The 14761-nt window shown below is 35.9% G+C and overlaps 2 protein-coding genes across 10 annotated transcripts in view; one reads left to right on the top strand and one right to left on the bottom strand.

Moving 5' to 3' along the window:
* Positions 1–3674, bottom strand: part of LOC125646066 (heat shock 70 kDa protein 12B-like) — a 10932-nt gene extending 7258 nt beyond the window's left edge. The window contains exons 1-4 of one of the 8 annotated variants that reach the window (XM_048872195.2): positions 2840–3094; positions 2366–2485; positions 1722–2051; positions 475–693 (exon numbers count right to left, since the gene is read on the bottom strand). In XM_048872195.2, coding sequence (XP_048728152.2) covers positions 475–693; positions 1722–2045 — 543 coding nt within the window. In that variant the 5' untranslated portion in view covers positions 2046–2051; positions 2366–2485; positions 2840–3094. Of the gene's footprint in view, positions 1–474; positions 694–1721; positions 2052–2365; positions 2547–2567; positions 3095–3533 lie in introns of those variants that run through there. The other 7 variants (XM_048872196.2, XM_056141207.1, XM_048872198.2 and 4 more) reach the window with 7 other exon arrangements.
* LOC125646065 (heat shock 70 kDa protein 12A-like) lies at positions 3094–14337 on the top strand. Of its 2 annotated transcripts, XM_048872193.2 has the most exons (6): positions 3094–3136; positions 3275–3352; positions 8978–9308; positions 9807–10025; positions 10398–10548; positions 12957–14337. In XM_048872193.2, the coding sequence occupies exons 3-6, from the start codon at positions 8985–8987 to the stop codon at positions 14039–14041; spliced, it is 1779 nt and encodes a 592-aa protein (XP_048728150.2). In that variant the 5' UTR covers positions 3094–3136; positions 3275–3352; positions 8978–8984; the 3' UTR covers positions 14042–14337. The 2 variants fall into 2 exon arrangements, with proteins under 2 accessions (XP_048728150.2, XP_048728149.2); XM_048872192.2 differs by having other exon boundaries at positions 3121–3352.
* Positions 14338–14761: the final 424 nt, after the last annotated feature.

Raw genomic sequence — 14761 nt, 5'->3', positions numbered from 1 at the left:
ATAGGAAATAGTAAGGTCACGGGGAAGGTCAAGGTCATAAAATAATGCCGCAGTTGAATAGCTCCACTAATATGTATCAGTGTAAGACTTTTCATAAAAATATTGCCAATACTTGATATGAAACTGAGGTAAACACCAAATATAAATAGTGAGGTCAAGGTTAAAGGAAATATCAAGGTAGATAAATATTGATGCAGTTCAATAGATGATACTAATATGTATCAGCATGTAAGGTTTGATGAGAAGATCTTGAATAGTTTCTTTGAAACTGAGCTAAACACAGGGCTAAACGCAAAGTGTGACAGAAGAATGGAAGACGGATATGACAAACACTATATGCCCCGGCCATCTTGATGGTGGGGCATAAAAACAGGACAAGACATAAATACATGTATAAAGTGTTCCTTCGATGCAGATTTTCTCGAACTTATGTTTTCAAAATACTTATTCCAAATAAAGCCCTTATTAATGCACCTCCTGTGCTGCCTTCCGCATGAAGAACTTCGCGGGATCATCCCAGATTGCAGGAACGGTCAGCACCCAATCTATGTCCTCCTTTTTTACTATTGATCCTCTGCTTTTCAAAGAATCCTCCAAGTGATTTTTTAGGAATTTGATAGCATGGGAGAATACCTTCACAGCTGGCAATTCCCTGCCCCTTATGTCTTGTACTTTGGCATCTATAGTCAATTTCTGTAAGAAAAAGGAAACATCAGTAACTGTTGGCGAGTGGTTAGCGCGCTTACTTCACAACCGGGAGGCCCGAGGTCGATTCTCGGTCTCGCGGCCTCATCAAACTAAAAGACGAGTTAAAATGGAGGTCCCGTATCTTAGTAGGCGTTGACATGATATCTCCCTGGTAGGATCATCCGTATAGAAACAATGCAGTTTTATATGATAAAGTCACACGGAGGAAAGATTAATCAACACTGCTGTGGGACTGTAATTCACGATCTACAGTTCGACAGACTTACACGTTTACCAATTGAAGTAACCACCTAGGTATTAACAAGTTGTATATTGATACATTTTTGTTTCAAAAGGAAGTCGGGCTTTATTACCACAGGCACCTGAAGTGTGGATAACTTTTATAGATGTGATATGTACATACCCCCCTTCTAGAATGACTCGAAATTATTTTTATACAGAACCAATAATTTATTCAAAATATGTTATTTCTCCACCGATCACTCTCATAAGTCGTTCTGAATAGTCAGTTTCTACCTTCTGTAATCTTTTGAGATGACCACTTGTGAGACACTAAGATATGAAAGGCAAAGATAACGAACTGTGAGCAATCTCACAACTCCCACAAGCAATACAAAACAGAGAGTTGGGCAAACACGGACCCCAGGATACACCAGAGGTGGGATCAGGTGCCTTGGAAGAGTAAACATCCCCTGTCGATCGGTCTCACCCGCCGTGAGCCCTATATCTTGATCAGGTAAACTGAGTTATCCGTAGTCAAAATCAGTGTGTCAAGAACAGCCTAACAATCGACATGAAACACATCAGATATGTATTAATATGGATGTGCATAAGATCTATACAAGCTACATGTATCCACACTTCAGGTGCCTGTGATTATTACAATATGTAAGTCTTATTGGTCTTTAATTAAGAGAATGATACACTAAAACAATAACCACACACATACGACGAGTGTATTTCTCTGATCCAATGCACAATTTATTACAAATTTCAACATTGAAATCACTTACACCTTTTCTGACTTTGTCGTAGAGCATCATTTTAAATCTGCGGAAGTAGAAATAATCTTCATGTTCCCCTTCCTCTGCCAGTTCTGCATATCTACTCTCAGCATCAAAACCAAACTCTTCCAGTTTTTCCTCCTTGTTCAGCAGGACTGTGGTTGGGGTCTTGAATGAAATCAAACCACCATCTGGGGCGTTCCAATGGGGAGCGAATATCTTTGGTGGGTCTCTGTCCAAGTCATCCCTCATGGCAAAAGCATACCCGGAAAACGTAGTACCAAAGTCAATGGCGGCTACCATTAGTTTGCTCTCCGGAGTTGACACAGCCATCCTGATCTAATGATAATATAGAAAATTGTTTATACATTGAAATCGAGGATTGTTTTATTTAACAATTTATAGATGTAACTTCAACCTTGATCATAACCTTTGAACTATAGAAGATACACCATATATTAGATTGAATATAACGTTAAAGGTCACATGTACAAGCATTTCTTCTACATAGACATGTATCTGGTTGTGACCAAGAGGGGGGGGGGGGGTGATTGGTATATTCCAATATTTTACACAAAGAGATCAGGAGAATTTATCATCTAGTTAACGCTATGTTAATGCAAGACTTAATGTCAAGTTATCTGTCAGCTTACGTGAAACAACCTTTGTGCAACTGGGTTCAGGTCTGCAACCACATGTAGACTGGGAATCGCTTTGGGAGAGCACTGTTCTTAAATGGTATTAATAATGCAGGAACTCTGATAGAACTTCAACTGCAACAAAGAACTTTTCCGTAGACCATTGGAAAAAGAAAAGAAAACGAAAATCCTTTTGACACACACAAAAGACACATACGTTACTGACCTAAATCTGTGGGTAATAGTGATATTACGTTATCGACTCAGCAAACTTCGTGCAAATAATGACAGTGCTTATTTTCAAAACGAAAGTAGAAACATAATGCTATATTTTATCAATATTTGTAGTTAATTTCTGAAGTAAACTATAAACAAAAATTTCAATATACTATAATTGTTCACTTGAGGATCAGATCCTTACAAAAAAGATCTATTTTCATTCTGGATAACCCGATATCAAGTAAATACTTGTACGTTTAAATGACTTACCTATATAAATTGAAAATAACAGCCCACCGTGTATTTCCCGTTACGATTGATTGAATTTGGCTGTTATTTTCGATTGGCAAGTCCTATATTTAATAGTGATACGCGGGTTATCTGGAATGATAGACCATTTGTTTCCATAAAAAATGAACAATTAAAGTAATCTACTAGCATGCCTCTGATAATGACAATTTTGTCAAAAATTAACTACGATTCGAATATACATAATGTGTGTAGGTAGAGCCTATCATTGTATCTCTACTTTCGTTTTGAAAATAAACACTGCCATTTTTCACACAGGTTAATAAATTGATAACTTTTATATCTACAGTTTTACGTCAATACATGGTCAGGTGCCCCTTTGTGTGTGTCATAAGCATTTTCGTTAGTGAGGTTTCTTCTTTTCTATAGAATTTACAGTCATCGTTTTTGTTGCAGTCGAAGTTCTACCAGAGTAACAACAATTAAGAACAGTGTTTCCGGTTTTGCTGCAGAATTGAACCCATTTGCACAAAGGTTGGTTAACGTAAGATGACTGTTAACTTGGTATTAACATTTATTTACGAATTGTCTTTAGGTTACGAGATTATATACCCGGAGTCTCTTTACAGATTTACATAGTGTAGTTACCTTGTTATATATATGTACAATGGTATATGTATAAGAGAAATATTAAAATCCCGTATAAGACACGTACATACCATTTATTCTTCTGTGTTTAGTTAAACCAAAAGTGATCTAATAGAATTAGACAGGTTACACGAGAAATATGTTTTGGTTCCAACTGACGCAGCTAGTAACAACATTGTCTTTGTTTGTAAGGCATACTATAAAACCTGGCCTGGCCCCATTGGCCTGGCCTGGCCTCAAATTTGGCCTCTAGAAAAATGTTTGGCCTCAACCAAAAAAATTTTTTTTATTCAAAATTTCGATTGAATTCATTGATTTATTATTGGTTTTAGTTTTTCAAAGTCATAGCACATAAATTATATGTTTCTGTTGTTTTGTAAATGTGCACTTTAAAATAATCATGAACTACCACCCATCTGATTGATTTTATCGAATATCTATTGATCAGTTTATTGATCAAATCTTTTCCCTTCATATCTGTATGTACTAAGTATACACCAAAAAACGTATATATAACTAATTAAAGATTGGCATAGTGATTTTTTTTCCAGAATTATGATTAATTTCATTGATTTATTATTGGTTTTGTTTTTTCAAAATTGTTGAACATGAATGATATGTTTGTGTTATTTTGTGAATGTGCACATCAAAATAATCATGAACTACCACCAATCTGATTGATTTTATTGAATATCTATTGATCAGTTGATTGATTAAATGATTTCCCCCTTCCTAACATATGTACTAGTACACACCAAAAAAGTATACGGAAGTAATGAAATTATTGGCTTATTGATTTTTTTCACAATTATGATTGACTCCATTGTTTTATTATTGATTTTGATTTTTCAAAATTGTTGTACATAAATGATATGTTTGTGTTGTTTTGTAAATATGCACATTGAAAACTCTCATTTTACTAATGATCCACTTCACTTATTGATAATGAATTAAAAAAAACAAATTCACACTAGTTTAATGATGAATCATCACACTTCACACACTGCAATGTAGTGTACCGCCTTAATCACTCTCATTGATAAGAACAATGAGTTTGATATCTAGGTATAAAAATACTACCATAAATCATACAGATTGAAACTACAACTTTTGATGAATTAAGGATGTCCACATCTGTTTAAACTATTTGAAATAAACATGTAACACTAGCACTGCAGTGGGATATCAGATTATTTACAACATTAATTTAACACAGAGTTCTACAGCACGGGTCTTGACAGGAAGTCAAGGTTGAGGTTAAGCTATGGTATACGGTTTGAAATGTCACACAGCTCTGCACAGATACGTTTATTTTCATTAGTTATCAGAATGAAAAGATGATTTTGATGAAAGTCTAAAAACATTAAGAACAAAATTAAAGCTGCACTTTGTGAATTTGTAGATGCATAAACTTTTTTTCTCCATTATAAGACAATATTATGAGCATTACATGTATCTGATATTTGCTTAGATATAGCTGCTGCAGTGATTAGATAGAGATACAAACGAATTTTTTGTTAACTAATGCAGGCTTTGATATAAAATAAGAAAAGGGCCGGTGGACAGATTGTAATTAGTTCTGTTTTACTGTTGCTTTATCACAAAACCAGAAAAAAAAATCACAATTTTGAAAATTCAGACAGACAATTTTGTATACCTTATTTAGTTTAAGCACAATCATAAGATGAGTTACTAATTAAAATATTTCTGTTGTATCAAACACACCCTATTTGCAAATGTTGGACTGCTCCATTGTTTCTGTACAATGGAATTTCCAACTTCAGCAAAAGTTTTCATCACCATCCTTTAATATGGTGATAGATATTCCCTTTATCCTGACAGGGCAGGCCTTCAGAGCATGGGAACTTGTCACTTTTGCAGTGAATATTGAAACTTAATTATGAAATCAAGAAAGAAATGTTTATAATACATCATATCCGTTTTAATCTACATTGTTCATTCTACGTAAAGTATAGAAGACTAAAATACAAATCTAAAATCCTTAAATCATTGGCTTTTATCATTATGCTAGCAAACACTTCACTATGTTTATTTTGATTTTTTTTTAAATGTCATTTATCATGCATTGGAAATTAAACAAGTAACACTAAATGCGTGGTATTTACACATTGAAAACATTAAGACCACATGCTCTGTTCTGAATGTGCGCTGCTCATTATAATGACAACACAATTGTAACACTTTCATAATATGTAAATTGATATCAAATTGAATTCTATTGAATACAAAATATATCAATAAATCAATCATTTCATCAGTATACTTTTTGGTGTACTAGTACATAAGTTAGGAAGGGAAAAGCAAATGATTTTGTCAATAAGCTAAACAATAGATAATCAATGAAATCAATCAGATTAGTAGTATTTCATGTTTATTCTAATGTACATATATCATTTTATTTCTACAACTTTGATAAACTAACACCAATAATAAATCAATGAAATTAATCATAATTCTGAAACAAAATCAATATGCCAATTGTTTCATTAGTTGTGCAATTGGTTTTGTTGTGTACTAGTACATACAAATATGAAGGGAAAAGAAAATGATTTATTCAATACACTGATCAATAGATAATCAATAAAATCAATCAGATTGGTGTTAGTTCATGATTATTTTAAAGTGCACATTTACAAAACAACAGAAACGTATCATTTATGTGCTATGACTTTGAAAAACTAAAACCAATGATAAATCAATCAAATCAATCAAAATCTTGAATTAAAAAAAATTTTTTTTGGTTGAGGCCAAACATTTTTTTAGAGGCCAAATTTGAGGCCAGGCCAACTTTGGAGGCCAGGCCAAAATTTGGGATGGAGCATAATTAGAGGCCAAAATTGGGGCCAGGCCAATTTTGAGGCCAGGCCAGGCCAATGGGGCCAGGCCAGGTTTTATAGTATGCCTGTTTGTAAGGCTCATTATTACAACTGTATTTTCAACGAACTTGGCATTAATTCCACATTTCGTAATCGTACTTATACTCCAACTGCCCTTTCAAAACCATGCTTCAGTTTTATAGGCACATTTAATATCCCAGTGAATGTGTCGAATGAATATGAGTTACCGTACCTATACTGGAATCCTAAACTACATAAAAACCCTTACAAACAAAGATACAGTGTTGAATCCAGTGAATGTACTACCAAGCCCCTATCTTTGCTCCTTACAAAAATATTAACAGCTGTGAAGGAGAAATGTCAAACGTACTGTGCCACAGCATATATACCAGAAGTGGTGTAAATCAAATGTGGATTCTAAAAGAGTCTAAAGAACTTTTATTATATTTAAAATCGCAAAACCTCTCTTAAATGAACATCATCAAAACATATGACTTTTCAACACTTTACACGACCATTCATCGCGATAAATTAAAGACTAGACTTTTTGACATCATAGACAGTTGCTTCGTCAATAAAAATGGAAAAAAGAAATATACATATCTAGTGATCAGTCATCCAAAAATTACTTTGTTAAATGCCACTCTGATTCGACGAACAAGTAATCTGAAGTTGAAAAGATGCTGGAGTTCCTGATTGACAATATTTTTGGTGATCAGGTCTTCCAGCAGTATGTTGGAATTCCCATGGGTACGAATTGTGCTCCTTTGTTACCTGACCTGTGATATTATATTCTTATGAGGCAGAATTTATTCAAAAGCTTCTACAAGAGAAGAAAATCTTCCTTGCTGTGGCCTTAAACTCGACAATTAAATATATCGACGATATTTTATCTATTAACAAAATCATTTTCATTCATATGTCGATTCGAGTGGACCCGAGATAAAAGACACCACAAAGTCTTTTACGTCTGCTTCGAGCTTAGATTTCTTATTGAAAATAGATGCTTACTCCTCCTAGGCACCTGATCCCACCTCTGGTGTGTCCAGGGGTCCGTGTTTGCCCAACTATCTATTTTGTATTGCTTGTAGGAGTTATGAGATTGATCACTGTTCGTTATCTTCACCTTGCATTAAGGCAAACTAACAATTCAACTTTATGACAAACGCGATGATTTCAGCTTCTGCACCGTCAACTTCCCATATTTATGTAGCAATATTCCATTGTCACAATATCTCTCAACTGATTCAATACACAAGAGCTTGCTCTGCGTATGATCAGTTTTTACTACAGGCTACTGACAAACAAGTTGATGTTACAGATGTTTCAACAGTCTCGTTGAAAGTCAGCATTTCGCAAATTCTATGTTCGTTATAAAGATCTAGGTTGCGAATACAACCTGTCCATGGATCAAATGCTGTCTGACTTGTTTCATACCGATTGTTAGACCGTTCTTGGCACACTGATTCTGACTTCGTGACGTGGTGTAAGTCAAATGTGGATTCTAAAAGAAGAACTTTTAGTCAATCTAAAATCGCAAACTTTCCTCAAATCAACAACACTTTTACACTACTCATTATACAAGATTTTTGCACAATGGTTTTGAATGTGGATTACTCCGTTTATTTGATCAGGATATAGGGCTCACGGTGGGTGTGAACGGTCGACAGGGGATGCTTACTCCCCCTAGGCACCTGATACCACCTCTGGTATATCCAGGGATCCGTGTTTGGCTCTCTATTTCGTAGTCCTTGTGTGAGTTATGAAATTGATCACTGTTCGTTATCCTCATCTTAATATGTCGTTAGGAACGTTTAGTATGAAGGTTTATATTTCACCAATTAATGGTCCTCCTTATTTTGACTGCGCTATGTTTGTTATATAGCATTTAATGAACAACAAGCATCGGATTTGAACGAATGTCACGTCACAATCAATAACATTGAAAGTATCAAGGTTCCGAGTTGCCTTTTTAATTCATGCGCAAAAACGAAAATTTATATGAGAAGGTGAAGATCACGACCAGATATCAATCTCCGCACTCCCATAAGGAATACAAAATGAAGAGTAGGTCAAACACACACCCCTGAACATAACAGAGGTGGGATCAGGTGCCCAGAAGGAATAAACATCTCATGCGGACCGGTCACACCCACCTTAAAAATAGGTGTCAAAATCGGTCTGTAAATAACGGTCTAACTATTGGTATGACGCAGAGAGCGTTTGACCTGAAGGTTGTATTTGCCAGCATAGAATTTGTGAAATGCTGACTTTAATCGAGACTGTTGAAACGCCTGTAACATCAGATTGTTTGTCAGTAGCTTGTCTCGTATATGAGAAAATACTCCTAACAAGATAATAAAGAAAATCAGAGTGAATGTGAATATACAGCGTTAACTCTGGTAATCTTTCTATGTAAGACAATAAAGAAAATCAGAGTGAATGTGAATATACGGCGTTAACTCTGGTAATCTTTCTATGTAAGATAATAAAGAAAATCAGAGTGATGTGAATATATAGCGTTAACTCTAGTAATCTTGTAAGATTCCTCCTCCCCGTCCTGTCGGTACTCTTGGTCACAAATTCGGCAGGTGGACGGTTAAAAACCAATCCTTTATCGCAATGTAAAAACAAATTTCTATATTGTTGTTAGATAGGAAATGGCTGTGTCAACTCCAGAGAACAAACTAGTGGTAGCCGCCATTGACTTTGGTACTACGTTTTCCGGGTACGCATTTGCCATGAGGGATGACTTGGACAGAGACCCACCAAAGACATTCGCTCCCCATTGGAACGCCCCAGATGGTGGACTAATTTCATTCAAGACCCCAACCACAGTCCTGCTGAACAAGGAGGAAAAACTGGAAGAGTTTGGTTTTGATGCTGAGAGTAGATATGCAGAACTGGCAGAGGAAGGGGAACATGAAGATTATTTCTACTTCCGCAGATTTAAAATGATGCTCTACGACAAAGTCAGAAAAGGCGTAAGTGATTTCAATGTTGAAGTTTGTAATAAATTGTGCATTGGATCAGAGAAATACACTCGTCGTATGTGTGTGGCTATTGTTTTAGTGTATCGTTCTCTTAAAGACCAATAAGATATACACTATAATAATGCCCGACTTGCTTCTAGAACAGAAATGTATCAATATACAACTTGTTAATACCTAGGTGGTTACTTCAACTGGTAAACGTGTAAGTCTGTCGAACTGTAGATCGTGAATTACAGTCCCACAGCAGTGTTGATTAATCTTTCCTCCGTGTGACTTTATCATATAAAACTGCATTGTTTCTATACGGATGGTCCTACCAGGGAGGATTCTTTATCATGTCAACGCCTACTAAGATACGGGACCTCCATTTTAACTCGTCTTTTAGTTTGATGAGTCCGCGAAACCGAGAATCGACCTCGGGCCTCCCGGTTGTGAAGTAAGCGCGCTAACCACTCGCCAACAGTTACTGATGTTTCCTTTTTCTTACAGAAATTGACTATAGATGCCAAAGTACAAGACATAAGGGGCAGGGAATTGCCAGCTGTGAAGGTATTCTCCCATGCTATCAAATTCCTAAAAAATCACTTGGAGGATTCTTTGAAAAACAGAGGATCAATAGTAAAAAAGGAGGACATAGATTGGGTGCTGACCGTTCCTGCAATCTGGGATGATCCCGCGAAGTTCTTCATGCGGAAGGCAGCACAGGAGGTGAATTAGCAAGGTCTTTATTTGGAATAAGTATTTGAAAAAAGATTATTTAATTCCAAAAAAATCTGCATCTAAGACCCACTTGATGCATGTATTTATGTCTTGTTATGAATTTATTAACTCAAACAGCTCATTAAAGTTTGTTTTTTCTTTCAATGACAAGACAATCTGAATAAGAATGAAATTGTCATTTATTTAATTAAATATAACAAATGACGAAAAATAAGTTCACAATTCTATTATTATCAGCATATATTACAGATGATGTCACTCGATTTGAACACACCAGTACTGGTTTCCCCTACCTATAAATAGTGTTACATAATACTGATAAATGTTACACAATACTGACACAATAGTTTTGTATACCAGGCAGGCATTCCCGCCCATCAGCTGACGATTGCTTTGGAACCAGAGGCAGCTTCAATTTACTGCAAACATCTTCCTGTTGAGAAACTCGAAGGCGCTAACAAAATCAGTGTTTTTCGACCTGGCAACAAATATCTGGTACTGGATGCTGGAGGTAATGGCTTTTTTGTGTTAATTTGTATAGAGTCAATTCATAATATGAAGAGAAAAATAAGCAAACACTTTCAGATAGATGTAAGATCTCAGAATTACGAAATGGTAACTAGAAATTACAATATATCTTAGAAATTTTAGATGAAACACCTTGGTGGTTACATACTAATAAATTCTGCGAAATTATCAAAAAGCAAAGGCAGATATCTCCGAATGTCGTAAATTATCACAATTGACAATAAGTTGTAGATTAACAGAAATTATGTGATACTTCAGCTAATACATGCATCAATGAATAAATTTCTCCTGCGATCTTTTCCTCTGACTGGAAAACCTTGGCTTGCGATGATGTCGGCACACGTGAAAGTGAATATACTTAATTTAAATTTCAATGTAAGTAGTGAACTCAAGTTATAGGCCTTTAATGTGAAGGTCAAGGTCCTGAAATATTGTTTCTCAATCAACTTCATTAAAAAAAAAACCTCCTGTAAATATGAGGTTCGTTATATTCTAAGGGGCCATTATAACTTTGTCATGCAATAATATGAAGCATTATTTCTAATAAATTCCGCATAATCCCTTAATGGACAACATAGGATAAGAACTATGTTTTGTACTCATCTTCTGTCTACTTTAAACATGAATATATATATGTCTTGCTCACAGCTAGGCACTCGACCACAGGACCTCGATTCACAAAGATATTCATTCGTCCTCCAATGATATACTAAATAGAATGTCTACCATGGAAAATATTCTATTTGGTTGTACATGTATATTCATACACAGAGAATATTCTATTTGGTTGTACATGTATATTCATACACAGAGAATCAAGAAAAGGGTTAGAGAAACCACAATTTCCATTTTCAGAAACCGTTTCGATATTTTCGCTTTATGTCCTAACTTTGAATTTGGGTATAAGTTTACTCACTGTACTCACCCGGTAAGCCTTCTAGTCTCACGCGTAGGTCTTCAGTTATATGTGTACTTACTATCCTCATTTTGTTCAACAGAGATCTGAAGTCCGTTGGGCACTAAACTAAACATCCGAGTATTCCAGGGGAGGGGGGGGGGGGCAATGGCGTGCCTCGTTAGCCAGGCCATTACGCACTTCGCGCATGAATATATTGTATAGGACTATGACAATTGTAATTTGTATCCACTGTACAAATTTTAGCAGAATATGAAGAAAATGTATATGTGTTCTGGACATAAATTAAGACCTTATAGACTGATATAATAATTACAACTTTGACTGCAAAGATACAATAAAATAGAAAACTTACAATCAAAATAATTGCGTATATCAGAGGCATATATTTGTATCTGCGTATATCAACTATTTGAATATGGTAATGAAGCACAAAAATCCGATATAGAAAAAAATACCATTAGAGAGGGATGGCGTTGGCTGTATTACTATTCCGACACGCATAGGTAAAACGCGGTAGCTTTATGTTTCTACTTCAAAGACATATCATTGGATAAATATGAAATGCTTGACCAACGAATATGAGTTACCGTACACATACTGGATTCCTAAAGTTCACAAAAACTCTTACAAACATTGCTGGATCCAGTTAATGTTCTACCAGGTCCTCATCTTTGCTCCTCACGGAACTATTAACAGTGTGATGGAGAAACTTCAAATGTACTGTGCATTATTCCATTACCACCTGCATATGGTATTTATGTCCTTCAGCTGATTCGATACATAAGAGCTTGTTCTGCGTATGATCAGTTTATAAATTGAAGCAGGCTATTGACAAAATAGGTGTACATGAGTTTCAGCAGTCTCATGTAAAGTCAGCATTATGTATATTCTATGGTCGTTTTAACGATCTAGTTTGCCAATGTACCGGTAATCTGTCATTGAATCAAATGCTGTCCGACGTGTTTCCTGCCAATTTTAGGCCGTTCTTTACACAATGATTTTGACTACGGATTATTCCGTTTACCTGAACAAGATACAGGACTTATTGCAAATGTGACTGGTCGACAGGGTATGCTTACTCCTCCTAAACACCTGATCGCACCTCTGGTATATACAGGGGTCCGTGCTTGCCCTACTCTTCATTTTGTATTCTCTTTAGTAGTTCTGAGATTAATAACTGTTCACTATCTTCGACTTTTCATCAAAGAACCAATAAAATAAGAGAATAAATCTTCATTCAGCCCACGGGGCCAACTCAACGCAATACAACTTTCGATTAATTAAAGCTTAAGATTGAATTTAATGAGAAGATAAATGAAAAATGATAAAACGAATAAACGAATAAATACATATACAAATCGACCCTCTCTCTTTCTCTCACACACTGTATATATATATATATATATATATATATATATATATATATATATATATATATATATATATACATTGATCGTATCTTTTGTATTCAGGTGGAACAGTGGATATAACTGTTCATGAAGTCAAGGAAAGTGGAAATCTGAAAGAGCTGGATCAAGCGAGTGGTGGAGACTGGGGTGGAGTAAGCGTGGATATGGCCTTCAAGGATGCGCTGATGGAGATTGTAACCGAAGGAATGATGGAGGGATACTGTCATAAATTTACCGCTGACTACATAGCTATGTTCAGGGACTTTGAGATCAAAAAACGGAAACGCAACGCCGGGGATGCCCCAGATTCCAAAATAATTTTAAAGATCCCAGCTACTTTTATAGAGGAATGCTCAGAAACCTTAGAAGAGGACTTCACCACTCTTACCAACAAATCCAGGTTTCGAAATCACCTGTATTGGGGAGCAGACAAAGTCCGAATAGATCTGCCCACGTTTGATAGCTTTTTCCAGCCCGCTTGTGATGGAATCATAAAACACGTGAGAGAGCTGTTTCAGTCACCAAAAGTGAGAGGGGTGAAGAAAATATTGATGGTGGGTGGATTTTCTGAGTCGTTTATTTTACAAGAGGCAGTCCGCAAAGCTTTTCCCGAATGTCAGGTGATTGTTCCTCAGGAGGCAGGGTTGGCGATCCTTCGAGGTGCTGTTCTTTTCGGGGACAACCCCAAGGTAATAGATTCTCGTATTGCAAAATACACGTACGGTGTCAAAATGAATGTAAAATTTGATGAGAAGAAACACATGCAATCTAAGAAACACTTTGTCGACGAGGTGGCTTATTGTTCAGACATATTTAGTCGTCATGTTCAAAAAGGCGATGAGTTGATTGTGGATGAAGCTCAAGCTGAGCGATCTTATTCTCCGATGACCTCCTATCAGAACAAAGTAACATTTGGAATTTATACATCAAGAGAGGATAACCCGTTTTACACTGATTACTGCGAAAACATTGGCAGATTCGTGGTGGAAGTACCACTAGGCATTGACGATCGCTCGATTAAAACAAGAATGATTTTTGGTGGGACTGAGGTCAAGGTCGAGGCCAAGGTGGTTCACACAGGGAAAATAACACCAGCTGAATTTGAACTTCCGGAAGATGAAAAGATCGGAGCGTCATGGACTCAGTAGAATTGATTGGCCTATATTGTAACATAAGAAAAGCTGTGTAGTATTTACCTATAATGTGCCTCGACTGTAGAGAGAAACACAGGCAGACAGTACCTATAACAATGATTGATTAGATGTTGGAAAATGTCTTAAAAGTTTTCGTGATGGATTTTTTTAAATTTCAACATTTTGATGCGTTTTCTATTGATGGTGTATTTTTATAAGATTTTTAAAAAATATATATTCTGTAGATAGTGTTATTGACTGTATTTAACAAATTACGCCATTATATTATTACATTATATTTACATTTCTAATGTTTTTGTCTTTGATATCTTTATAAATTGTAATGATAGTCATTTCCTCATGAATGCGATGCAGCTGTGAACATCTTGATAATATAGTAGGTATATTTTAACGACTAGGAATTCCAACAGAAAAGAAGGTAGGATGTACATGTAAGTATAAAAACAAGTATACACGAAGCTATGTACATCAAGTTCCTACCATCATGCATCAGTGATCAATCTCATACGGAACGCAAAATACTCGTAGAGAGTTTGGCAAACACGGACCCCTAGATAAACCAGAGGTGGGATCATGTGCCTAGGAGGAGTAAGCATCCCCTGTAGACCAGTCACACCCACCGTGAGTCCTATGTCTTGATCAGGTAAACGGAGTTATCCCTAGTCAAAATCAGTATGCTAAGAACGATCTAACAATCGGTATGAAACACGTAGG

Source organism: Ostrea edulis, chromosome 6, assembly GCF_947568905.1.
Source record: "Ostrea edulis chromosome 6, xbOstEdul1.1, whole genome shotgun sequence".
NCBI classification, from domain to species: domain Eukaryota; kingdom Metazoa; phylum Mollusca; class Bivalvia; order Ostreida; family Ostreidae; genus Ostrea; species Ostrea edulis.
This window is presented reverse-complemented; position numbering and strand designations above follow the sequence as displayed.